Here is a 26,232-nt window from a genome sequence, read left to right as displayed (position 1 = left end):
TTTTTTTTTCTTTAATAGCTCTCCCAGACAATGCATTTCAGTTGGATAGATGGGAATATGGCACGTATATGTCCTTCAGAAGTTTGTATCTTCTCTAATGCCGAAGGCCTTTTGCAGCTTTGCAGGGGGGCCCCCAGCTGCTGGTCTCCTTAGCGACCCATGCTTGATGGTCCATCTCTGCTCAGATGAACAGAGTAAAGGCATGAAAGAGAAGCGAGAGGAGGAATTATCTGATGGCGGTAGGGTTACATGACAGTGAATTCAAGTGATGACACCTTTGTGCTTCTGTCTCTCAAACGCATGTGTATATTTAATGGGTTTGGTGGCCCCTGATTGAGTCTACCAGGTTGAATGAAGATTACTCCAAAAAGTGTTCAGTTTTCCACTTGGGTGGCTTTAGTTCAGACCTCATCAGATCATTAGACAGTGGAGAACTTGTCCAGTCCAAGAGAGGTCAGAAGGCAGAACTGTGCTGCAGAGGACATCTGATCTAGGAAGATGAACACGAAAAAGTTCTTCTAACCATCACCTCAGCTTTGAACTTGGATGTTTTGAAGATCTACACCTACTTGGGTTTTTGCAAGGATCTGCTTGCGTGTTTAAATTGCCTGGAAAAACTGATGCTGAATGTTAATTCCTTAATAATTGCTTGTCCTTGAGCTCTGTTTACTCCAATTCTCTGGAAAAGTTGGCATAGAGATTTGATAGTAAGTAGGCCTATGTCCAGTTCTGCAGGACAACTTAGATTTCTAGAAGGGTTAATCCTCCAGTCCCAAATGCAATTTTGACTATGAGTGAAACGGAGAGGAAGCGTCCGGTCATTGCTGGCAGAGAAAAAGGTGAGCTGTTTTAATATATTTATTTGTATATACTATGTACTAAACAACAGTCTCCCCTTCAGTGTAAGAAAACTGTGTTTGAGGGAAGTATCAGCAATTGGTGAAAGGCATTCAAACGATACTGATGCACAAACGAATAGCACTGGGACTATTCACTGTTTGTATCAGTCCGCTAGGCTGTACATCGTTAACGCCAGAAGATGGCGACAAGCGACGCTCTTAATGAGTGAATTATTATATATTACCGATTCGTTCAAAAACGAAAGGAAATGTGCTACTGCATGTTGCTCAGAGGCGCGTGACGGTTGATTTTACTCAAGTACGTTTGGAACTACTTTCGTTGGCGGAACAATGCACAGTATCCGGCGTCCAAAATACAGGTTACTCAATATTGACTCCTTATTTGTTGAATTGAACTATTGTTCTTGTAGTTTCAATATGCTTTTAATAAGTAAATAAAGATATACTGTCCATGATACAATTTTTTTTATCTTGGTAAACCTAAGGGTTTTTCCTTTCCACTTTTTGTAAAGCTGCTTTGGGATAGAATTTGTGAGAAGTGTTGTGCAATTGACCTTTTTCCCAAAAAGGTCTGGTATGCAACATACAGTAGTGTTGTATTTTGTAACAAATGCTTCCAATGTACTTATGTCCATATCAAATTTTCATTTAACTGAAAAAAAGTTACTTTTTTCTTCAAAGGTCATGCGTTCAGCAAGGTTACGATAACTCAGGCCTGTCAAAACATGCTGAAGTAAATGTGAAAGAATGTTCTGTGCTCCCAGTAACCCTCCTCATGAACACAAACATTTGTGGGCTGATGTCATGGCATTCCCCTGCTAGTATCAGAGAAGATAGCCAAAGGCATTGTCTGTCCTCCACTCCAGGAAAAACCATCACGCCACTGCGATGAGCTCACATTCCTGCTGGGATGCATCTACAGGGTGTGGATCTCCCTAACAGATTCTGTCACAAAAAAAAAAAAAAAAAATGCATCACTGCATATTTCTGATTATAAGTAGTGGACTGTGCATATGTTGTCTGTGCATGACTACAGTATGAGGGGTGTTTTCCATTCTTGTTTACAGGGCCAGGACCTGGTCGATACATCCTTCCACCAGCTATCGGCTTTGTAGGCCACGATTTCACCAAGTCAACAAGTCCTGCCTACTCCTTCCATGGCAGGATGAGCAACAACAGTAAGTTTATATCGGGGTGGTGATGGCGCAGTGGATAAGACACATGCCTTTGGTGTTCGAGACCCGGGTTCGAATCCACTGTGAGACACCAATGTGTCCCTGAGCAAGACACTTAACCCCTAGTTGCTCCAGAGGCGTGCGACCTCTGACATATATAGCAATTGTAAGTCGCTTTGGATAAAAGCGTCAGCTAAATGAATAAATGTAAATGTAAATGTATATTAACTTGCAGTAAAATAAATGAGCTCAGTGGGAAATGAATCCAATATAACAGCATAAGTTTTTCAAGTCCATTTGATGCCAGGAATGCACAAATCATCTATGTTGATATTTTTTACTAAAATAATAAATTCTTAAACTTGTATTTTGCTAATGTCACCACTAGAGAGAGACAGACTGCTGTAAATTCTCATTGTCGATCATTGCTGTGTAGAAAGGCTAGTAGATCAGAAGTGATATTTTTATTAATATCATTTTCATGTTACTTTACAGAAAAGGGTACAATCACACTTAATTTTCTTGTAAGGTTTTTTAATATATATCTACCTATATATATATATATATATATATATATATATATATATATATATATATATATATATATATATATATATATATATATATATATATATATATAAAAAATTTTTTTTTTTTTTTTTTACTTTTTACAAATACTGTATTTAAAGTAAAATGTTTAAAATTAAATACTTTTTCTTTTTTGCATTATAGTACAGTACGGCGTACGCCTTGGAACTGAGATATTTTGTATTTTCATGCCATCCCATTAGCTACAAAAACATTTAAAAGCTTATTAAAATATTAGATTGGATTACTTAACATTTCATCTTTTTGTCTTTGCATACGATAAAATAAATAAAAAGGCTCTTAAAACCTACAAAGTAACTTGTTTAACTCTACAGATAATTACACATTCATGTGTAATAATTCATGTTCATGTGTTAAACAGTTCACTCGAATATTCACAAAGTATTATAATGTAATTCTGTGTTTATTCTGCTTTGATTGTACAGTGCATAGCATTGACTGTAGTCCAGGGCCTAAATACCATATTGATGCCAGACTGACTCGCTTTGGAAGAGACGGCACCCCTGCCTATTCAATAAATGGCAGGATGGAAAGTCGAGGTAAGTCGGTTATTTCTAAGTGTTGTTCTGTTGAAGCGGTTCCTTATTTGCTGGTCGAGCAAACCACTTCATGTCGAAACCACCAGGAAACACTTAGTTGGAATGAGCTGACTGAGTTTGACAGTTCCTAACCCTTGTTGTATCTGATAACTGCAGCAGCAATCTTCTCCACCCCTGGACCAGGAGCATACAGTCCTGAGAAAGCCTCTCTGTGCAGCATCCATCGCAAACCGCCATCCCACACCATGGGCTATCGAACACAGTATCGCTCCGTGGACACTGTACCTGCCCCAAACAAATACACCCTCCCTTCTCTCATGGGCTCCAGTGTCTTGACCAAAGCGTCCAGTGCCAGTTACACCATCTCTGGGAGATGCAAATCTGGGGGTCCATCTGAGGACTTATCTAAAACTCCAGGTCCTTGTAGATACAACCGCACAGATCCCAGTGTCTACCTCCCGAGGCAGCCGGCGTTCTCTATGCTGGGGAGGCACACTGCTGCAAGGGAGTCCAGAGTGGTACCAGGTCCTGGAAGTCATAACCCAGAGAAAGTGACAGTGCACAAGCCCAGACATCCTGCTTTCTCTTTAGGAATCAGGCACTCGGAGTTTGTTACCCCTTTAATAGTAGATCAGTAGTATTTTGAAGGCTATATCTGTACATATAGATTTTTTTCTGTTCAATTTGAAAAATTTCATTGCATGTTTAAAAAGGTTTGCCGTTTGTCTCACAGTGAACTCTGATCATGCTTACAAAAAACAATTTCTAGTCAATTAAATATTGTAGAAGTGAGCATAACTATAATTTAAAGATAAAAAAAAAAAAATCATTTTCAATTGACAAAAATTATAAAAAATAATTTTACAGAACTCACATTTACAAAGAACAATTTCTAGCCAGTGAAATGGCTTATATATATATATATATATATATATATATATATATATATGAAGAGTTCAGATGCAAAAGCCTCTAAGTGCCGTTTGAAATTTTCTTCTAAAATGAGCATTTTTCTCTGGCTCCTGTGTTTATGTTGTTATTTCACTTTAATGGCAACGAAAAGAACCTATTCATTGCCATTAAAGTGCAATTACTGAACCTGCACATAGGAGCCTGATTAAAAATGCTAATTTTAGAAGAAAATTTCAAACGGCACTTGGAGGCTTTTTTTCATTTTTCAGCTTAGTTGAACTTAATGTAGTACAATGACTAAAAATGGTGACAAAAATGACAAAAGTAAACAAAAACTAAAATTTTAGCTAAAATTTAAAAGAATGTATGTGTGTGTGTATATATATAACAGTGTATAACATATACACTGTATAATAAAAAAAATTATGATCTAGATTTTTTTGTGAGTGTGATATCAATAAAAAATAAATATGCACATATTGATCACTGTGTACATTGTTTAATGTCACATTACACAGATTACAAATCAGGATACAAATGAGCTAATAAAAATAATATTTATTGATTGGTCAACAACAAATGAGTAACAAACAAACGTTGACTGCTCAACATACAAGTTGGAGATGTTAACAACAGCAGTTCAGCAACAAATATCATGTAGTGTACAACAAAAACTATTCCTTCTATTCACGACAGGGGCGATTTACTAGACCCGAAACACCATCCAACTTATTTTGCGTGACTTAAGTGTAGATCTAAAGAAAACACTTTGGAGGAGGCAGCCCGTTCCTCTCTGGGCTCCTGTTGCCATCAGATCTCCGAATGAAAGGGGGATGGGAAGGAGTAACATTTCAATACCATAGATCTGCAAATAATAAATCTTATATACAAATCCCAACATATGGAAAGAAATGCATGCATGGTCAGAGTCGACCAAGTAGTTTAACTTCCGATGACAATCTTGAAATCTCATTCCTTGGGAAGCGGCCTTCGGAAAAGCAGAATGTGTGGCTCTGTATAGAAAGAGTGGGATATTAGGGTTTAGGAAAATGACGGGCAACTTTTGTGGACCAGTTTCTCAAAAACTACAGAGCTGCCTAACTTACATAGACAGTAATTAAGCTGTCAGAGTACCTTAGGTTTTAAAACACAGCCCTGGTCTACAGATACATACAGACCTGGTTTATGGATCATGTAATGGATCCAGCCCTGACTTTGCTGGACTCCCAGTCCTCTCCATTCCTCCTCTGACATTAAATGGGAGGCTGGCACCAGTTTGGAAAGCTGCTTGGGAAGCATAACATGTCTATGAAGAAGGAGAGGGACAATGTTAGTTTGACTAATATTTCATACTTAACGGCTCTTCAAATTGTTTGCCAGGCAACATAACGCGGTTAAGACGACAGAACCCGGAAAATACACTTTAAACAGACCATTTTGTATCATTTGCGGATGTTTTTTTCTAAAAATGAAACATAACGGTTATTATGATGTTTCAACTCGAAAGGGAACTGCTGAATAAAACGACTGAAAGTCCTCACCTGTACTCGTATTCCTCGTCTGAATACTTGTCGGAATAGTAAATCTGCTTTTTCGCGGAAGACATTGTGGTTAAATGCTAAATTCAGTCCAAATCCAAGGAGAATCCCAAATAAGTCACGGTGTTTTCCTGAAGGCGCCGCTTCAGTTTTGAACTCAAACGGTCCCTCCCGCGCTTCTGATAGGCTGAGCTGAGCCTGAGTCATGTAGGCCCCGCCCCCTCCACGCGCGCCTGAGGTTGACAGCAGCAGCACTACAGTCTGGTAAAGTTATTGTACAAAATCATATATTTCGTCAGTTCGATATTTTTTGTTTATTTTTAGACTTTGTTTTTCATATAAGAAAATGTTTTTCTTTTCAACAGTATGACTTTTTTGTTGTTGTTTGTTGTACTTGTGTAGGTAACCGTGTGAACATGAGGTGTGAGGCAGAAGTGTGAAACCCAAGGATGGTGTTTATGCTAAGAAAGTGTGATTTATACACACTTCACACTAATTTTCTTTCATGACCTTCTATGATGATAGTGGTAAATGCGTTAACCTTTTCTTTACTCCAAAATGACAGGCATATATCCTATCAAATTATCAAACGACTGCAAATGATAGACTTCTAAAGCACACTATTATCCTGTGGATTTTACATATAATTACACAGAATTTTACATATATATCATAAACTATATATATACCAATACAGGTTTTTGTATCCAATAGAAGTGATTTACAACAGAAAGCAGGCTAATTTCAGCCATCCCTCAGTTAATAAAAATCATATTTTTCCAGTGTAAGTCTGAGGGGAACAGCATTTCACTGAAATAAACATTACAATACATGACTTAAATGTTATATCTGTTAATATCAGTCAACTGTGATTATAAAACGCTTATTAACTTTGTGTCACTAACTCTGTAATGAGCATCTAAAACCACCAAAGCCAATAACTTCATGTGCAAAGATCCTAGAAAGTGATAACGTGACAAGATATTCACAAGATACCGTTTACAAGAGCAAAACAGCGTCAAGAATTACACGTTTAACACATAAATAAAAGTTCATCAAGGGGAATCCAAATGTTAAAAGGATGAGTTAAGCAAGTTTTGTATGCAAGAAGTGATTTAACAAGATTACAAGCTTCGCATTTCGCAAAATCAAAAATTTCCTGTATTTCAAGCTTTGTTCGTGAAACTCATGAAAAGTTGTGACAGGGTAAGTTCGCTTTTTGAACATTTGAAAATACAAAAACATTTCAGATTGAGTTGTTTGAGGTGGCAGAGGTTTGCTCCATTTTGTTTTCTTTTGTTTGTTGTCATCTTTTTTTCAAATGGTATAACATTTAAAGTCATGGCTGCTGATTTGACCACAGTGTTCCTGTGACCTTTTTAACAAGTGCATATTGTTGCAGTACAAAATCAAGCAGAGCGAGGAAGGCATCAGAAAGCTTCTTTACTGTCTCTGTTGTATCTTTTAATGTTTTAGACATTAGTTTATGTGACAATATATGGCTTATTTGGTGTATTAATATACATAATGGTTTTTGGTGTCATGTTGTTTATCCAGTGATTCAATGAACGCATTTCTTCCACTGATTTTTTTTCTTTCTTTCTGTTTATTCCTTTTTTTCATGTGGTACTCTTTTGTTGCTTAAAAAACGAATCAGGCTCGCTAGAACTTTAACCAAAGGTTAACTTCAGTGACTCTTTTGTTAATGAATTACACAGTTTCCGTTTCACAAGTAACACGTAATAACTTTTGTTCAAACTGTGAATTCAAATGAGGAATGCGTTTGTGCATGTTTTAATGCTAACTGAATGAAAACATACTTTTTATACACTTAGACATGTTAAATGGCATTCAAATCAATTTCATGCCACATTTTAGGAACTCTTAGCAGCACCAACTTTTAGCATCATCATTTTCATGTTTGAAAGCACTTAAATGTAAACAGTGTTTAAGCATTTTGCAACTTCGCAAATATTGTGCACATTAGACCAGAAATGTGATTGGGCATGTCATTGTTGGAGGTGTGTGTATGTGATGGTGTGTGTGTGTTCCTGGTGTGGCTTGAGTGGTTTCTCTCACTCTTTGGGCTCAAACTTCACATCTCATGTGAAGCTTATGTGCTTTTACCCTTCCTCTACATACAAATAAATAGGTTTGCTTGTTCTTTTTGTGGCTTGATGTAGGGCTGGCATTGCAACCTGCAGCAGACAGCACTAGATTTGGTGAGTTACATTCGGCTTTCCAATTTCTCTATCTATTTTTTTAATCTTTAATCTCCACGTGTTTATATTTAGTATAAACTTTAATAGTTATTTTGTGATACATTGCTAGAAATGCTTTATATGAGGATGTGGTAAATGTGTGACGTGGAAAATGCATTTTTATTTTGTGGTATTTTTTAGGAAAGCTAATATTAATGTAGCGTCTTCACCCACATTGACCACAATTTGATGTTTAATGTTAATATGCTACTGCAGATAATGAACTCGCAGTAAATGTCACCTGTTGGGTGCTACTGATCTATTTATGTATGTGACTTTTACACAGGCCTGTTTGAGTAGGAATATTTTTTTTATCAGATTAAAAAGTAGTATTTTCCACTTTGACACAAAATAATGTACTAAATATGCACATATATATATATATTAACACAAATGTTATAACCCTAACCTTATAACTAGAATTTTGTTTTATATTTTGTTAATATAAGCAGTTAGCTTAATGATAATGCTGTAATGAATGAACATATTTGTCTCAAAGTAAAAAAAAAAAACATCTTATATTTAAAATAAAAATGAAAAAAAACATTTTATTGATTAAAAATTGATTAGTACCATATTAGTGTACAATTGTGCTCATGAGTTTACAAGCCCCACTTTTTTCATGCATTTACCCTCTTATTTAAAAGAAGGCTTAATTTAGAGAGGCGTATTTATGAACTTTTTAAAAAATAAAAGTCAAAATAATTTTAATTTTTATTTTGCAATGTACAATTCGAAGGTATCTTTTCAAGTTGTTATTTTCTCTGGTGGAATATATGTAACTGTCTTTTATGTCAGAATGCTTCTTTGGGGTTATAAAATGTTTTTTTATGATCCTACGTATTTAAAAATATATACATATACATCTTGCAGTTTGAGATCTCACTGTATGCCTTGATGAACCTCATGTTGAAGATCCCATCTGCATAGTGGATTTTAGAGAAGTGTGACAATTCACGTTTAACTCTGTTAATCTGCTTAATCTAAAATCTGAGATTAGATTAGATTAGATTAGACAGGTGCATCCTATGGAAAATGGTGAAATATGAAGAAAGGGTCTGAGTGCTCCAGAACTGAATATTTATGGCTCCCGGAGGAGAACTGGACAGTAAATGAGTGAAGTAATCTTGTTTTCTCTTTTTCCTGATTCTATTAATTTTTATGTTCTCCTCTGTGGCTTTGTTCGTAACAAGGATATTGATCCAGACCGTGACCCTGCACATGCACTGTCACTAATTACAAATGGTCACGGTGACCCCATTCTTGAAGCTAAAATTACCCCAGCTAGGCATGCAGTGTATGTAACAAATGGGAAAACAACAACATCTCTGCGCAACACCTCTGACAGGTCACCCAAGAGCTGTTGAATTAGGAAAATGTAACACTTGAAAAAAGGCACTTGTGAGTCATGAAGCAAGCGTGAGGCTTTGTCAACACCACAAAACCGAGGTTTCCATCAAAATAGTCTGTCCACATAGGCAACGGTAACAGAATATAGAGTATTTTAGTGCTTCCTGTTTATTTGGCCTTGCATTTACTTTTTGGGCAGTTGCAAAAAAAAGTGACGTCAGAGAAAAAGGAAGAGGCTATTTGTCAAACAGGCACAGTGTCTTGCGCAACTCCTGTAAATGTGACAACTCGGATGTTTTCTTGACTTCGACTGCGAGTGAGACCAGAGAGAGTCTCAGCAATTGTTTTATGAGCCATACTGCAGCAATATGAAGAAGTCTGTGTGAATGAAGAAGCCAGTGATGCTGTTGTGAGGTATTTAAAAAGTTAATTTATTCTATGTTAAGTGATGTAAATGATGCTTTGACATCTTGAGTACTCATAAATTTACACTGTGTATCAAGCTACTGAGATATACAGTAGGTCTTTATTTTCTGCTTTAATTGATCATTGATGTCTATAAATCCTAAAGAAAATTATCCATTAATATTCACATTAATCTCAACTGCCAAAGTCCCAATTGTAAATCCTGTTCTGTAACATGAAAGGCATTTTCAAAAAGATAGTTCACCCAGAAATTAATCTTCATTAACTCACTCTCAAGTCCTTCTTTCTTCTGTGGAAGACAAAAGAAGATATTTCGAAGAATGTTAGAGCACAACATTGGACCCTATTAACTTTCAATATATGAAAAAAAAAAACACTGAGACATTTCTAATTTTTAGGTGAACTATCCCTTCAAGCGCTCTCCAAAAAAAACTTGTGTACCTGTAAAACATCTACTATAATATAACAAGTTATTAGCTAGATGTTGCGATAGCTAAAACACTCACCAGCAGGAAATATCAGAGCTATGCTGTCAAGCCAAACCTTCATCCCATGGCATAAACTGTGAAATGTGAAATTTATGCACTGCTAGCCTCAACAAACACTAGTAAGTTAATTTATATTTTAGACTCACACCAATATTTTAATGTTGGGCTACTTGTCGGAATGCTAAAAGAATAGTAAAGGTTTTATAGCGCCACATTGTTTACACTTTTCAGAAGAGTCAACCTGCTGGGATTGGAGAAAGTATGGTAGCATTCAAAACATAACATGCATCGCCTTTAGCTACTAAAGCTAGCTGTAGGACTGAATGGTGTTGAATGTATCAGATTGTGTGTAGGTTAATAAGTGCAAGATGCTGTAAGGAGGTACTCAGGCAGATGTGCATTAGCTAATGTTGCCTGAACGCAGCTGGGTTGGGCAGGGCTAATAGACGGACCATAACACTATGACATCATCAAGAGAGTGGGGGGAAGCTGGGCTGAGAGAGAAAGAGAGAGAGAGAGAGGAGGAATAGACAGGGAGGGATTAAGCAAGCCACAGTAAGGGACAGAGCAACTGTCAGAAAGCAGAGAGAGAGACAGAGAGGACGCAGGGCTAGACTCAGTCCACACAGAACCTTGCGGATTTCTCCTTTGCTTCCACTGCATCTTTCCTTTTCCCTTTCCCTAGCCATCCCCCCCTTCCCCTCCCTCTTCCCCCCCACTGTCCTCTCCGCTCTGGACCGCTCCTCCGGGCATGCTACTTAAGCCAAAGTATGGCCGCTTCCGGAACGACTCTGTGACCTCCTCCGACGACCTGATGCAGAGCCTAGCCATGAGCGGGAAGGTGGTGGCCACGCCGGTGGCCTCCTCGTCCACGCCTGGTTTGGAGCTGCCGCCCCTGGAGACCGCTGCCCTTCCTCCGCCTTCAGCCCAGGTGCTGGCCGACTCGCCCGGGCTGGACGGCGAGCAGGACGGCACCACCACCTTCTGCATGCTCATTCCTAAAATGCCCCAGTGGAAGTTCTCCAATTCATTGCTCAGCCGTAGCCCGTCCAATAGCAGCTCCAGCTCCAATTCCAGCAAGGATTCCGGCAGGGCGCTTCCGACCGATAGTTCCCCTGCTGGGGGGGCGAGTGTCGCCAGTGGTCCTGTGGCTAGTCTTGCAGCTGTGTTCAACTCATGTGACCCCGTTTGTCTGGGCCCATGTTCCCTACAGGCCGCCAGGAGGCAGAGGGCCAGTCCGAGAGATTCCAGCGCAGGGGCTGCCGAGGGGAGTCCAGGGGGCTCTGGGAGCATCAGGACCGGGATGAACCGGAGGACCAGGGTGGAGGGAATGTGGTTGGGCGATAACTTCACCCAGAAGGGCAGCTTCATCAACAAGCCCTCGCAGGGGTGGTTGCACCCAGACAAAAAGATCAGCAGCACGGGAGCTTCATACATCGTCAGGGTGAGTCCCCTTGCTTATCTCGAAATCTCACCATGCTTTCCGCCTAGTGTTGTTTTGCAGGTCTGCAGCGGTGTCAATAGGCAACTCTGTAGTATTATTGACAGTCATTAATTTGCATTCACTGCACCATCTTATGCAGCTCTGAAGAAACCGAGAACAATATGACTCCCCTTGCGGCTTATAAACAACTGCAACATCTTGTCCTGTGCAAAACTACTTATGATATGAGAACAATGGTGCTCTATTCTGTGTATTGGTTATGTCAGGGTTCAGTTGCTTCAGGAGAAAGGAGGAATATATAATTGAATCCAGATATATTGCTTTGTGTGGTACAGCGACTGCGTCAGAGCAGGAGGCAGGCATGGGTAAACAAACTGCAGATGTAAACAACTAAACTAGAATTGAAGGGAGGCAGAGGGGGTCTCATTGTTTATGACTGAAGATGAGTAATGGCTGTTCTTAAAATTTATACTCGATCACAAGATGGACATTTGTGCAATTCCTGAGTTTTCCCTTTTGGGGTCAATACAGATTCTTATTTGCATGTGTTAGGTCTTAGGAATAATAATGAAATTGCAAATAAATTTAGCATAGTATGCTAATATAAAGGCAGAATGTTTAATATGACCATTTCAAGCTCATGTTAAGTATAAAAAATTATTCCCAAAATATTTGATTCTTTGTTTAGTTTTGCTGAAGTAGAAAAGTCTGTAATAAAATTGTGACAAATGCTGATCAAAGACAGCTACTCTTGCAGTTTGGTAGATATAAGCCAATATCTTCAACTCTGGGCTGCATCTCGGTGAATCAAGGGTTACAAATGTTGGCAGACTATTTGACGTCAATAACAGCAATTCTCTCTCAATCCACTTTCTCACCCCTCCGCCCCTGCACTCTCATCCACCCCGCCGTATGTAGTAACCACACAGCCCTCTCTCGAACAGCCCAGACTGGGCCTGTGCATGCTGCTTAATTGCATTACACAGGCACCATTCGTTCGTTCATTCAATTACATTTAATCACAGTCATTTGTATCACATGTGTTGCAAAGGAAACAGGCATGGAGGGGGGCTGTTAGCCAAATAACACTGTCGCACAATGGTACACCACAAATAAAGGGATTTTAGATCAGGCCTACATTTTCTTCTATTGTTTGACCTACTGTGGTGACAAAATGGTAGCGGCTAGATATGTAAAAGCATTCAAAGTGTTTTTTTCCAAATATCAATCCGAATTTACATTGGTGTATAAGTAGTACTAGACTAATTCAAATTATTCCTAGATAACATGCATTCTTAGAACAGAAAACTACAAGAAACAGAAATTTAAAAGCAGCCCCCACAGATTTTGTAAGTTACACCTCATATGAAGCATACACACACACACACACACACACACACACAGTACAATATATATATAGTTTCATCATGGCAGAACAAGTGAGAAGTGAGAAATATCATTCAGTGATGTCACGTGTTGTAGTTATACAAAGTGCATGATGGTGTTTTTTTTGCTGTTGTTTTGAGGATAGCGTTAATTTATCACAGAGTATCAAGGGCCACAATGAGGCCTTTGAGAAGAAGAGGAAGCAGAAGGGTTTCAGTAAAACAAAAAGGAAGAAGTCTAATCACAATGATTGAACACTTCCCACTGCCGACTAATCTAGTTAAGATGTCTGTAATAGCTCGCTTGGAAAGAAATGGGGTGGTGTCAAGATATATGCTGTAAAAAACCTCAACTGACTAAAGCTTAAAGGTACAGTACATCTTTCTTTCATCTGTGGAACATAAAAGAAGATATTTTGAATACGTCTCTGTGGTTTCTTTATTTATTTGGTGGGTTTTTTTTGGACCCCATTGACATTGTATAAACAAGCAGTTCTTCAGCAGTATTTTTGTGTGTGTGTGTGTGTGTGCATGTGTGTGTTCCAGATAATAAAGAAGGTGAGGGAATTTTCATTTTTGGATGTACTGTCCCTTTAAGACAAAAGGAGTGAGTGCAGAAGATGTGAATGTAGTGTTACAGGGACTGATTTATATTCATAAAGAACGGTTTCAAGGTCATAATCGGTCCTTGGAACTGTTCCACAGAAGAAAGTCCCTCATACAGGTTTGCAACGCCATGAGGGTGAGTAAATGATGACTGAATTGTTTCTTTAAGTTGGTGATTTACTCTTAAATGTAAAAACTAGGGTAACGTTAACCACTTTGACTCAACCGTTAGGCCACATGATCTGTGTTTTGGGTCGAGGTGGGTGTAGGCCTCCGAAATCCTTTACCAAGCCTAAAACAACAAAAATGATCTGGGATTACCCTCTGTAAGCATCTGTAACCACAAACACCATTATTCAGACATATGTCGCATTGTCACCATGGGGGTGGGCATTTTGTGCGATGTTCCTGCGATCCTTTTGAAGGCATTAGTGATCAACTGCCAAATGGATATTCCCCTACACCTTCGTTAGAGCACTTTCCATGTCCCAGAAGGGCCAGACTGCAGTAATACCTCTCGGTCAGTCCACCCCCACCAGCCATGATGCGGTTATTGCCGTCAATCTCCTCACACTTTGCGGTAATTACCTTCCCCAGCATAGCTATTATGCCGTCTTTTTCAGAACGGCTGAGAACAATCTGTCTTGCTGAAATTATACGTTTAGTATTTATCTGTAATTATGCGCCGTTGCGCTAAAGGCGCGTATGCCTTTAGATTTATTGTCCTTAAACCATCCTTGTGTTTGTGAGAGAAAGAGAAACAATTGTTGCTTTTGTTTCAGCAGCTAAATCATGGACTCTGGCTCTTGCCAACAGGAATTAGATACATATTTCCATGAAGCAATGATGACTTTTGGGAAATTAAAACTAATTATGTATGATGAAAGTAATGGGTGTCATTTTGTGTGTCTTTTTTGCAGTACATGGGCTGCATTGAGGTTCTGAAATCGATGAGATCTTTGGACTTCAGCACTAGGACACAGGTCACAAGGTACACAACGTGTTTTTTGTTTGGATTGCACAGTTTTAAGCATAACTTTTCCAGTAGTTTCTTAGTTGTACACAAATACCCCCACCCCACACACACACAATATTATTTTTGTTCACTCTGCTTTATTTATTTATTTATTTTCTTTAGATTTAGATTTTATTACATACCTTACCTGTTTTTGTTTTGCTTTGATGAACTGAATCAATTTCCTTGAATTTAATTTTATTTTTTTATTCATTATTTTATTATTTTCATTATTTCATTTTCAGATTATACCCTCTTATGATTTTTTTTGTTTTGCTCTGTTTGTTATTTTTTCATTTTTATTATTTTCTTTTTGTTTATTTTAGAATTTTCTAACTTTTAACTCACAATTTAATTTTAATTTTTATATATTTTTATTTACATTTTTATAACACACTCACCTGTTTGTTTGTTTGCTTTTTTGCTTCGCTGGGCTGAATTAATTTCCTTGATATTGTATTTTATTTTAATTTCTTATTCAGTATTTTATTATTAAAATTATTATTATACCCTCTGTGATGATGTTTTGTTTTGCTCTGTTTATTTTTTAAATAATTTTTGGAATTTTATAACTTTTATAACTCTCAATTTTATTTGACTCTGTTTGTATTATTTGTATTTGTTTTATTATTTTCTTAGTTTTGTTTAATTTAGCATTTTCTAATTTGTTTTAAATCACAAAAATCTCAGCTTCCATGTTTGTAATTTGTTTTGTTTCGAAGAATGATTTGGTTTGTTTTCTGTTTATGAATTGATGGATGATGGAATGACAGTTAATTGTGATGTTATGCTATTTTTATTTGAGTGATATGCTTTCCACAGAAACAATAGATTATCACTTTGTAGCTCTTTTTTGTGCCAAATCGTGTTTGCAGATATGCATATACGTCTGCATTGATATGTCAGCTTGCTAGCATTATTTCTCATGTGTATATTTATTTATATGTGTAGAAGCATGTGCATTCTTGTAGGGGCGGTGGGGCGGAGCTCCAGATTCCCGAGGGCAGCAGCGGAGTCTCTCTCCCTGCCCTTGCTCATCGATCAGCAGTAACCCGAACCCCGCAGCCCACGATGGGCTTAAAGTGCAGATAGCACAGGCGAGATGGAGATGGAGTGATATAGCCATGTATTATTAACGACTCCCACTAATGACTGAGGAGGTCTACTGGGGCCTAAGATGATGCAGATTGCACAGGGTGGAGTTATGGTTGATAAACACAGAGGACTGGAGAAGAGTGATTGTTTTGAGTAGCGAGAGGCAGTCTATTATGACATTATAATGGTTATAATGGGAATGCTTGGAACAGGCTGCATGTTTAGCCAGAATCTATTTTGCAGCAGAAATGGACGGCTTGTAAATCAGCTGATTTGCGGCGCTCCGGGGAAAGAGGGAGTGTGGGTGGGCTCTCTCATTTGTCATTGTCATGCAGTGTGACCAATGAGCAACACACAGGCGCATAAACTTGCAACAGAATCACCCAATGCAAATGATCACAATAACACTATAAAGTGCACAGCATTTATTGGAAACATTCCCTGGAAAGTCCTTTGCTGGGACAGTTGGCACTTTTAAAATATTAATGGGTTATTTGATAGCACACTGGTGTTTCGAAGTCACTCAGTCCGCTGTTGACCTCATAACCCATGTGCCCCTGTGCCAAACGCTCTGCTGCCATTGATAGGGTTTCATAAATGACACTTTTTGTTTTAATTAGTTGTAAGGCATCCATCACTACTGTGTTTAGGGGTTTTCAAAGATTTCAACAATTGTAGATTTTTCTATTTTTGATTCAGGTGTTTTTTTGTTTAGCTTTGGTTTGCTTTGTTTTGTTTATGATACAGATTTATTGATTGAATGTCTTTTGGTAAATTTTTTGCTTTACTTTGTTTTGATTTTTCTTCTGCTTTGCTTTGTTTATTTATTTTTTTGCTTTGCTTTGTTTCGTTTATGGCACAGTATTTATTTTTTATGTAGGTTTGTTTTGTCTTTGGGTTTGTTTTTGTTTTTGCTTTGTTTTAGTTTGTTTCTTTGTTTTTTTATTTGTTTTTTGCTTTGATTTGGTTTTATTCTTTGGATTGTTTTGTTTGTTTGTTTACTTTGTTTTGCTTATGAAACAATATTTATTTATTTATTTATTTATGTTTTGTCTTTTGGTTTGTTTTTTGCTTTCTTTTGTTTTGGCTTGTTTCTTTCTTTGTTTTTTGATTTGTTTTATTTTACTTTGATTTGGTTTTCTTTTGATTTGCTTTGATTTGGTTTTATTTTGCTTTGCTTTGTTTTGTTTGTTTGCTTTGTTTCGTTTATGACACGGTATGTATTTATTTGTGTATGTATGTTTTGTCTTTTGGTTAATTTTTGCTTAGTTTTTTTATTTGTTTCCTTTTGCTTTACCTTTTTGAAATTGTGTCCTCTGATTTTATAGTTTTGCTTTGCTCTTTTTATTATTTTATCCATCAACAATTGACATATGGGCCCCTGTTTGTTCACCTGGTTTGAATAAGCATTATGCTTAGGTTCAGACTCATTTCTCTTTTATTTTCACACTGTGGTCGCACTGAAACGCATGAGAAATGGTTTATTATGGGTTTTCCAGCTATGTGAGATTGCGAGATCTGGTAATAATTCTCTGATAGTGCTCTTTTTTTTGTAAATGTGTGTGTGTGTGTGTGTGTGAACACAGGGAGGCCATCAACAGGTTGTGTGAAGTTGTACCTGGAGGAAAAGCTGCCTGGAAGAAGAAAGTAAGAGGGAAAACTGTCATTTTGGCCTTGGCATTTTTTATTATCAAGCATAATTCTAAGAAAATGTTGTGACATCCAAATGTTTGTTTTGCTGTCCATTTTAGACCACCAGTAAAACCCTCCAGTCTATCATGGGGAAGAGTAACCTACATTTTGCTGGAATGAGCATCGGAGTCAACATCTCCATTGATGGCTTGAGTCTCCTCGTCCCCACCACACGACAGGTCGGCCTCCTCTCATGCTAGATATCCCTTCAAATCATATCAGAACAAACAACTTTTCTCACTGGTTTAGCTTTGGAAACTTTGATTCATTTTAGTGAATCAGTTCATTTGGATGAATAGATTCAGATTTGTTTATAAATGTTTCACTGATTTAAATTTCTCTGCAGCACTGTAGTAAATAGGTCTATGTTTTGACTTAACTGCTTAAAGGGATAGTTCACCCAAAAATTAAAGTTCTGTCATTAATTACTCACCCTCATGTCGTTCAAAACCCATAAGACCTTCGTTCATCTTCGAAAAACAAAATAAGATATTTTGATGAAATCCAAGAGCTTTTTTTGTGAATGGTAGCAGAGGCTGACCCGGAAGAAAAGAAGTCATTGAATAAAGTCATTATTTTTGTTTTCTTTGTGCACAAAAAGTTTTCTTGTAGCTTCATAAATTTAAGGTTGAACCACTGATGTCACATGGATTATTTTAATAATGTCCTTACTACCTTTCTGGGCCTTAAAACATTTCAGTTCCCTTGTTGTCTATGGAGGGTCAGAAAGCTCTCTGATTTCATCAAAGATATCTTAATTTGTGTTCCAAAGATGAATGAAGGTCTTACAGGTTTGGAACGTCATGAGAGTGAGTAATTAATGGCACAATTTTCATTTTTGGGTGAACTAACCCTTTAAATTAGGAAGGTATTAATTTTCCAAATGTTTGTTGGTTGAGTCTGACTAATTAATAAGTTATTTGTAGTAAAGAGTTATTTGTTTAAAAATATATTGCCCCTTTAACTAGCTTCAGAATTCTTGTAGTTCCTTGACAGATATTTATTTTTTTTATAAATTTTTATAAGTGCTGAATATTGATTTGAATTGAATACATCACATCATCTCACTCTCATCTCTTTAGGTGATTGCCCATCACCCCATGCAGTCCATATCTTTCGCCTCTGGTGGAGACTCGGTGAGGCCTCTTCTGCATGTTTAATGCCTCTTCTTTCCACTCTTACCATTTCTCTCTCCACTAACAAATGCCACCTGATTCTCACTCTGATTTCGTCTTGTGCTGCAGGATACACCCGATTACGTCGCTTATGTGGCCAAAGACCCTGTCAACGAAAGAGGTATTTTTATATTAATTATTAGATTAATTATTTTTTTAATACGTATTATGTTTGTATTTGTTTTATATATACTATACATTTTTTTTTATATTTTATTCATTTTATATTTGATTGTTCATGCATATTATGCACAGAATCCTATTTCCCTTTGATTTTCTGTTTTATTTGTTTGTCACGTGCTATTTTGGCTAGATTTCTGATATGTGAACAATGTTACCTTTTTCTCGTCCCTCTAGCATGTCACATCCTGGAGTGCTGTGACGGTCTCGCTCAGAATGTGATCAGTACCATCGGCCAGGCCTTCGAACTGCAGTTCAAACAGTACCTACACAGCCCGCCCAAAGCCATTCCCACCATGGATAGGTGTGATTCACATAATTTCACATAAACCATATTGTCTGTTTGGGCTCTGAATGTATCACAGCATGAAAAGGATGGCAGTTCCTTCATCGTTTCACCTGCAGTTAATACTGAGCTTTAGTTCTGAGCAGTTTTCGCAAGGTTGAAACAGGATATACACGGCTTGTGTTTCATATAGCCATCCTGTTTTGATTCCAGGCCGTTATTTAAAGCTAAATTCATTTAAGGGGCTCTCAGAAACCACACGACTGCTCAGTGTCACATCATTAATGGATCATTTCTTTAATTTTGTTCTGTTTCAAATCATCGTTGTAACATGCGCTTTCTTGACTTTAATGTAAACAGTCTTCCAAAACACAGTGGGCTGCCTTGTAGCCTACTTCCCTATATAGGCAGCATCCTAACCAAAACAACAGCTGTGTGTGCTGTTAGCATGTTGCTAAGCTAACACTACCAAACTCTAAAGGTGCAAAAGAGGTCCATTTCTGCTTTTCAGTAGTGTTTCTATGTTTAAAGCACATCTCGCACAAAAGCCACTTTTTTTTTGTTGGTTAATTTGGTGAGTTTGCATGACCAACTTGAACCTGTGGGGAAATTGTATACCCTCACATTGCTATTAAAATGACTGGATTTTGCCCACTCAGAACAACGGTAGATGCGACCTCAGCTTTATAAACATTAAACATAAAGCACACACAAATATTAGGTAATATTATCAATCTTTTAAGTACACACTGCTAAATAAAATGTTTTCTGTTTATACATTTCAGTACAAAATGATTTATATACATTTACTTTTCTCTGATCTCTAAGATGCTAAATAGCTTTATTTAATGGTTAGGACCATACGAACAGAAGAGTCGGCGTGGGGTGATGACGAGGAATCTTCTGAGCACAATTACTACAACAGCATCCCAGGAAAGGAGCCTCCTGTGGGGGGAGTGGTGGACTCTAGGCTTAGGCCTCCTGTGGGCCTACTGGGTCACGTCCATACGCAACCACAGAGCAAAACTGCTCAGGTAAACTTTGTTATATAGACTTTATTATAGATGTGTGTGGATTTTTATTGCTGTCTTTATGAACAGCTTGAAGTTTGTGGTTTGTGGAGACAATTCGCTAAGGTTGGTCTTAATAAAGAAACATCCATTTCTGTGAGTGGTGTTAGTTAGCATAACGCTAATGGATTCAGGCAAATAGCTGTTTATGAATACAGCACATTCTGTAATGAAAGCTGAAAGCCCAAATGCCATTTGTAAGAAATAAGCAATTCTTCAGTTATCAATGCTTATTTTAAAACTTTTGAAACCTTTGACCTCTTTAACCTGATCTGTCAAACCATCATTATTTGCTTTAAGTACCTTCTTCACAGCAAAAAAATCAATATCTTAATTTCTTGTTTTTTTACTTGTTTTTTTCTAGTTAAATATCTATCTATCTATCTATCTATCTATCTATCTATCTATCTATCTATCTATCTATCTATCTATCTATCTATCTATCTATCTATCTATCTATCTATCTATCTATCTATCCAAGTGTGCTGTACTCATGCCTGGATCAAAGCCAGCTCTGGAAACTGATCTCAGACCTGTGGTTATTTTTTGTTCAGATGGGGTCACCAGCCAAAAGAGATGCAGGCAGCCTCCCTGCCGCCCACTTATGTTATGAAGTGCATTGGGACACGGAGAACAACAGCAGCTCAAGTGAGACGCCTGGTGGTTAATCATCAGTATTAGGTTACTCTTGTGATATTTTGGTACTTAGTTATTTACACTCTCTTTAAATAAAGGTTCCAAACGGGAGTTATCACAGTGAAGCCAGGGTTGTCCAAACCTGTTCTTAAAGGGCCATAGAAGAACCATTTTGGTTGCACAATGAACCTTTGAGTGAACAGTCCTTAAAAGAACCAATTTTTTCTTAGTGTTAGGGTGTTTTTATTAATCTAAAGAACTTTTTCATCAGAAAGGTTCTATGGATGTTAAAGGTTCTACATGGAACCATCAATGCAAATTAAGAACATGTATTGTTTTAGAGTGTAGTAACCTGTTTATTTTCCCTTCACCATTTCTGTAGCTTTGACTTCCGATGGTTACCTCCGAGCAGACGGTCATCCTGCGGGTAGCCGCGATTACGAGGAACACCTGTATGTAAACACCCAGAATCTGGACAACATGGAGGCCCGAGGAGGACGCAGATCCGAGAGTCCAAAGAAAGACATTTTTGATATGAGTAAGTCCACTACTAATGACTGTATTATGATTATGTATGTTTGATGAAGACGTTAACTACCATTCGTACTGTTTTCAACCCAACAGGGCCATTTGAGGACGCCCTGCGTCTACACGAGGCTGGAGGAGTTTATGTATTGGAGGACAAGTGGCCGAGTCCCCCGCGGCGCCGGGCCCCCGTCGCCCCCACAGAGGACCAGCTGCGGCGGGAGATGTGGTACCACGGCCGCATGAGCCGCAGGGACGCAGAGAATCTGCTGGGTCGAGATGGAGATTTCCTGGTGCGGGACAGCGCCACTAACCCGGGCCAGTATGTGCTGACTGGGATGCAGTGTGGGCTTCCCAAACATCTGCTGTTGGTGGATCCTGAAGGAGTGGTGAGTGGCACTTCAAGCTCAGTTTTCATACTGTAGATTTTGATGAGGATCCAGACACCCCCAAGTTGTCTTTAAAAGGAGGATTGGGGTATTTTGTACAGGTATGTGGAATCAAAGTATATTTCACTATTGGTATGAAAGCAACCCAGCCCTTATTTGCCTGATAAGTTGATGACTATTAATGATTTGCTTGATTGTCGTAATTCTGTTGATGATAACAACAACAATAATAATAATTAAATAAATGTTTATATTTTTATAGCATTAATAATATTTTAGAAAACAATGACAAAATAAAATTAATTAAGCTAGATTAAAATAAATGTTTTTTATTATTTTAAAAAGCAGCAGTAATTTTCTTACATTGTTTTTTAATTTTCTTTCTAAAATTTAAAAGCAGCAGTAAAGTCAGTAAAAAATTTTTTTTAAATGAGAATAAAATAATTATAATGTTTCATATATATATATATATATATATATATATATATATATATATATATATATATATATATATATATATATATATATATATATATATATATAAAATAATAATGTTGTTAAAAAACTAAGAAAAAAATACATGAATGAACAGAGAAATATGCTAAAAATTAAAGTGAAAAACTAAAAATAGGAATTAATATTATTATTAAAAAGTCAGTAAAAATTAAATAAAAAAGGGAGAATATAATAATAATAAATGTTAGTTGACTAAAAAAATAAAAGCAAACAAAAAAGGAATAAAATGCTCAAATTTGGATTATTATGAAAAATAATCAAACTTTGAACCATCAAACCAATTATGAAAAAGTTCTTAAACCACACCAGTTCACATTTTCCTTATATGACCTTAATTTATTAATTTTTCATTTCAATTTTTATTAGGTTCGGACTAAAGACATGCTTTTTGAGAGCATCAGCCACCTGATCAACTACCACCTGACAAACAAGCTGCCGATTGTTGCAGCAGAGAGCGAGTTACACCTCCAGCAGGTGGTCCGCAGAAAGAACTGACTTCCAGTTGAAGCCTATATAGAGTACATGGTAAGAGTTTTGTGGCATTTTTCTACAAATAATCAAAGCTGTTTGATTGGGTAATGCTTAGCTTATGTACTGTGTTTTTTTAGGGTGCAAGGCCGTCCCCTGTGCTGCCAATCTAGAGGCCCCACACTATTGCCTTAAACAGACTTTGAGCTTCCACTGGGACTTGTGGGATATCGCTGTTCCTTAGGCACCGACCACAAACAGCTTTCAGCATGTCTTGCTCAATCCACCCCTTCTTCAACAAAGAAGACCCCAAACTGAAAGTTTGGCATTGGGAGATAAAGTGCTTGTGAACACTTTTTCCCAGCAGACTGTTCTTGTCAGAAATGTGAACTTATGTGAAACACATGAGACAAACTGTCTTATTCCCTTCCTTTACATCCATACGAGTGCTCGTCGTCAGTGAGCTGTTGATTCTAAATGTGATGTATTCAGTAACCGTGGCTCTGATCTTCTCTGATGGTCACTTCTGAGACTCTGGACATCATTGTGTTGTGCTTACCAACGGTTTGCTCTCAGGATGCAGTATTTGTTAAGGACGTTATATAAAGCTCATAAGCTCAGTCGCTCTAATGCAGTCGTACCAAATGCACATGTTTAATTTATGAACTCAGGACCAAATGGGTCATGCTCATGTGATATTGCCCTTTTTTAAACCTTAGTGATTCAGACATGCATTATACAAATATTCCATTTCTCTTTTGTGTTTAGTCACAAACAAATACACACAATGCGTACAGTTATGCTTAAAGGTGCATTCAGTAGCTTGGTGCCAATAAAAAAAAAAAAACATGACATTAGCAAAACATAAGCGTAAATTTGTAGCCAAAGAAGGTTTGTGATCCATTATCAATAGTGTTGTGATGAATTTGCAACAATACAAACTTGAATCTGATGCGAAATGTTTCTATTCAAGGTGCCGTCACATTTGTCAAGGTTAAGCAAATTTTCTTCATTTCAATAGGAATCTATTCACGTGATCAACTACCAGCTGACAAACAAGCTGCTGATTTACGTAACAAACATTTCCCAAATTTCACATCGTATTAAATGTTTAACCTCGAAGTGGGAGACATTTACAAAAGTTCAGCAAATTTTAGTGTAATGTGTAATGGTGTCTGCACACCCAAAGCAAAGCAAGACAAATATTCGCATCGCGTTACTCCTTCTAGATTACTCACAGGATGTACGTCTCACTCGTGTGAATAAAATCATTGCATAATTATCTTTCTGATACAACCGGATGTGTCAAACTAGACTGTCGATAAGCTCTTTACTGATTGGCTTGTGCAACAACTCGAATTTTCCGCTTCAGTTTAAATTTTTCAGCTTGCGCGGAAGACGTTATCGAGGCATATATCGCACGTTTCGTGGCAGTTGCGTCGCCCATGTGACTTTGCGTTTATTGGTGGCTTTGCATTGACTTTGTATGTAATCTACTTGTGCAAATAATTAAGTTTGCTTTTGGTGTGCACACACCATTACTTGAATAAAAACATAATAATGCTCTCCTCCATTTTCTGATACAACCGACAATGCGTCATGCGAATTTCCTGCTTGAAATTTTTCAACTTGCGCAGATACGACTGAGACAAATATTGCTTTTGTCGCAATCACTTCGCTCATTTCACATCATTTGTGTCGCCCTGCGCAAATTTGCATCTATTCACTGTTGACAATACTCAATTTTTCCCAGAATATTTTGATGCTAATTCGCTAATGTATCCCTTGCTAACTTTCTTGCGTCCCTCACACAAAATTCTAGATTGCACGGATTCCTATGGAGATGACTGTATTTCGTTGAATGCACCCGAAAAAGTAAATCCTCACAATCCTGTAGATATGCTAGTTGCAAAGTGTGGTCTGATGTTAAAAACCGAAAATTAGACAATGAAACTTACTGCGCTTTACCAGTGAAGATAACAGGAGAATCCGTCCCTGTACGACCGAAGAAAAAACGAGTGCAAATATTGCAATGGCATACACAAGATGGAAAGATTTGATAACAAGAAAAAGTGTTTAACACCATGTACACAAAAAAACAGCAATGCTAACGCTAGCTAACTACTGAATGCACCTTTAAAGTCCATATTTTGCTGTTTATGGCACAAAAGTCAACCACAAACTTTTTTTTTTATACATTTCAATAGGTCATAATGTCAAACCATCTTATTTCAACCTAAAAGCTGATATTTGGAGAAATGTCATCAACTGAAACCTGCCTCTATAAATGTTCAAATATTCTGGTTGTATAAAGAGAAGAGTCTGGCTCTTACAGTGTATAACAAACCATATTTTCTTTGTCTTCTCCCACTATCCCAAAAAGAAGATTCCAGTGCCTTAAAAGTTTTTATTTTTTACTTCAAAAATCCTTCCTCTTACTTAGGGTTTCTACATCCTTTCTGCATCCTAGTTTCTATTATTAAGCTCTTGCGTACAGTATGCCAGCAGCTGAATTTGGAATAGCACAGCATACTACTCTTACTATTTCAGCAACATTAGAATATAGCAGAAATAGAAAGAATATCCAGGGTTTATTTAGTTAGAATATTTCAATTAGAATCAGATAGTAGATGCTGTAGCTACGCCATTTGGTTTCAAAAAGCATCTTTATCCACTGACAACTATTTGAAAGCATTCATGAATTTGTGCAAATAACATATAAAATCACAAATATTTCAAAACACATACTTACAGGGTTCTTGCTCCAGCCTAGCAACTGACATTGAGATAAATGTGAATGCTAGCGGCTAACTTTCTCCAGGTATCACCACCGAAAACCACTTTACTTTCTCAGGATGTTGTCACTCTATGCTCTGTTACTCTGATCTAAAAGCATTCACAATAAAACTAAACAGGAAGGCAAAAGTAAAAGGAAATGTTTGGTTTATTTTTAAAGAAACAGTACTCCCAAAATGCAAATGTTGCCATCATTGTCCATACGAATTGCAATGTTGGTCAAGAGTCATATGGATTACTTTTATGATGTTTTGTTATTTTTGAGAGCTTAACATTGTACGCTACCATTCAAATGTTTGTGGTCAGGTTTGATGTTTTTACAAAAGAAGTCTCTATTGCTCACCAAGGATGCATTTATTTGATTAAAAATCATTGTGATATGCTGATTTGCTGCTCAAGAAATATTTCTTACTATTATCAATGATGAAAGCAGTTGTGCTATCTATCTAATATTTTTGTGGAAACTGTGATGCTTCTTTCAGGATCCTTTGATAAATAGAAAATTCAAAAGAGTGCCATTTATTTGAAACATAAAGCTTTTGTAACATTACAAATGGCTTTTCTGTCTCTTTCGATCAATTTAATGCATCCTTGCTGAATAATATGTATACAGGTTCAGCAAATTTCAAATCTACATGAAATATTACTCAAAAGGTTTAAAAATGAAAAGAAACCTGTACTAACAGACGTGCTCAGCTGTTTGTGGTGAGATCATGTGGAGGTGCGAGATCTGAATACCAGCTGAGTTTGAAATAGACAGATTACCTGTGGTGTGCTATGCATCTTTTTAACACCA

General features: G+C 37.3%; 3 protein-coding genes across 5 annotated transcripts; 2 read left to right on the top strand and 1 right to left on the bottom strand.

The window, feature by feature from the left end:
- Positions 1-790: 790 nt before the first annotated feature.
- Positions 791-3,821, top strand: cimap1d (CIMAP1 family member D; the record flags this gene model as incomplete). Its single annotated transcript, XM_079425725.1, has 4 exons — positions 791-839; positions 1,928-2,038; positions 3,070-3,183; positions 3,340-3,821. The coding sequence occupies 4 exons, from the start codon at positions 791-793 to the stop codon at positions 3,819-3,821; spliced, it is 756 nt and encodes a 251-aa protein (XP_079281851.1).
- A 751-nt stretch (positions 3,822-4,572) lies between these two features.
- Positions 4,573-5,860, bottom strand: cks2 (CDC28 protein kinase regulatory subunit 2). Its single transcript, XM_079424647.1, has 3 exons — positions 5,637-5,860; positions 5,274-5,401; positions 4,573-5,108 (listed from the first exon to the last, which is right to left on the bottom strand). The coding sequence occupies exons 1-3, from the start codon at positions 5,699-5,701 to the stop codon at positions 5,065-5,067; spliced, it is 237 nt and encodes a 78-aa protein (XP_079280773.1). The 5' UTR covers positions 5,702-5,860; the 3' UTR covers positions 4,573-5,064.
- shc2 (SHC (Src homology 2 domain containing) transforming protein 2) lies at positions 5,850-25,821 on the top strand. 3 transcript variants are annotated; one of them, XM_079424645.1, is made up of 16 exons: positions 5,850-5,897; positions 6,036-6,160; positions 7,817-7,855; positions 11,372-11,602; positions 14,514-14,584; positions 17,290-17,350; positions 17,455-17,574; positions 18,478-18,531; positions 18,640-18,691; positions 18,928-19,054; positions 19,893-20,070; positions 20,661-20,754; positions 21,125-21,280; positions 21,367-21,656; positions 22,539-22,697; positions 22,781-25,561. In XM_079424645.1, exons 2-15 carry the CDS (start codon positions 6,149-6,151, stop codon positions 22,665-22,667), a joined length of 1,614 nt encoding a protein of 537 aa, XP_079280771.1. In that variant the 5' UTR covers positions 5,850-5,897; positions 6,036-6,148; the 3' UTR covers positions 22,668-22,697; positions 22,781-25,561. The 3 variants fall into 3 exon arrangements, with proteins under 3 accessions (XP_079280771.1, XP_079280772.1, XP_079280770.1); XM_079424646.1 differs by lacking the exons at positions 5,850-5,897; positions 6,036-6,160; positions 7,817-7,855 and adding an exon at positions 9,464-9,658 and having other exon boundaries at positions 22,781-25,821; XM_079424644.1 differs by lacking the exons at positions 5,850-5,897; positions 6,036-6,160; positions 7,817-7,855 and having other exon boundaries at positions 10,711-11,602.
- Positions 25,822-26,232: the final 411 nt, after the last annotated feature.

Source organism: Barbus barbus, assembly GCF_936440315.1.
Source record: "Barbus barbus genome assembly, chromosome: 9".
NCBI lineage: Eukaryota > Metazoa > Chordata > Actinopteri > Cypriniformes > Cyprinidae > Barbus > Barbus barbus.
The sequence above is the reverse complement of the archived record's forward strand: the minus strand, read 5'-3'. Positions and strand labels throughout refer to the sequence as shown.

What these genes read in the sequence shown, in the direction of transcription:
- cks2 (XM_079424647.1), bottom strand. Translation starts at nt 5,701, where the DNA reads ATGTCTTCCGCGAAAAAGCAGATTTACTATTCCGACAAGTATTCAGAC. An exon ending in GACGAGGAATACGAGTACAG is followed by an intron (nt 5,402 to 5,636) that starts GTGAGGACTTTC and finishes CCTTCTTCATAG; the next exon opens with ACATGTTATGCTTCCCAAGC. An exon ending in TTACATGATCCATAAACCAG is followed by an intron (nt 5,109 to 5,273) that starts GTCTGTATGTAT and finishes CTTTCTATACAG; the next exon opens with AGCCACACATTCTGCTTTTC.
- shc2 (XM_079424644.1), top strand. Translation starts at nt 10,910, where the DNA reads ATGCTACTTAAGCCAAAGTATGGCCGCTTCCGGAACGACTCTGTGACC. An exon ending in AAGCTGCCTGGAAGAAGAAA is followed by an intron (nt 17,351 to 17,454) that starts GTAAGAGGGAAA and finishes TGTCCATTTTAG; the next exon opens with ACCACCAGTAAAACCCTCCA. An exon ending in TCGCCTCTGGTGGAGACTCG is followed by an intron (nt 18,532 to 18,639) that starts GTGAGGCCTCTT and finishes CTTGTGCTGCAG; the next exon opens with GATACACCCGATTACGTCGC.